At 63.4% G+C, this 486-nt stretch overlaps 1 protein-coding gene across 1 annotated transcript in view; it reads right to left on the bottom strand.

The window, feature by feature from the left end:
• LOC104522067 (acyl-coenzyme A amino acid N-acyltransferase 1) overlaps nt 1-486 on the bottom strand; it is a gene marked incomplete at its 5' end in the record, with an annotated part of 2,564 nt that overhangs the window by 1,769 nt on the left and 309 nt on the right. The window contains 2 exons of the mRNA XM_029084082.1: nt 117-319; nt 437-486. The exon at nt 437-486 is cut by the window's right edge and continues 63 nt beyond it. Coding sequence (XP_028939915.1) covers nt 117-319; nt 437-486 — 253 coding nt within the window. The remainder of the gene's footprint in view (nt 1-116; nt 320-436) is intronic.

Consider the following 486-nt stretch of genomic DNA (forward strand, 5'->3'; position numbering starts at 1 on the left):
GGACATCCTGCCCACTGGGATGTCCCCAGATCACCAGGACATCCCACTCATGAGGACATCCCACTCTCCAGGACATCCCTGCTTGCAGGGGCCACCCACCACGCTGCAGGACTCACCTTGGGGTGTCGGAGGAGCAGCTCAGCTGCCTCCTCAAAATACTCCAGATCCAGCTGGGTGAGGGCACGGGGAAGGTCATCGTAGGCGAAGAAGGCCAGGGCCATCACGGCGAAGCCCCGGCTGGCCAGCAGCCCTGCACGGAACTCAATGAGGCCACCCGCACCCCCAAACAGGTCAATCACCCCTGGGAAAGGTCCTGGTCCTGTGGGCAACCAGAGAGATGGTCACCAACGGGGTTGAGAAGCCACCGGTGTCACCCCACACCCCAAAGATCCAAGGTTGGGTGGTGGCCCAGGGTTGCCCACACCCTGATTCTCACCGGGTGGCAAGAAGAGGGCTCCACGGACCCTGCCCTCCCGGATGGGCACC

Source organism: Antrostomus carolinensis, unplaced genomic scaffold, assembly GCF_000700745.2.
Source record: "Antrostomus carolinensis isolate BGI_N321 unplaced genomic scaffold, ASM70074v2 scaffold40653, whole genome shotgun sequence".
Classification (NCBI taxonomy): Eukaryota; Metazoa; Chordata; class Aves; order Caprimulgiformes; family Caprimulgidae; genus Antrostomus; species Antrostomus carolinensis.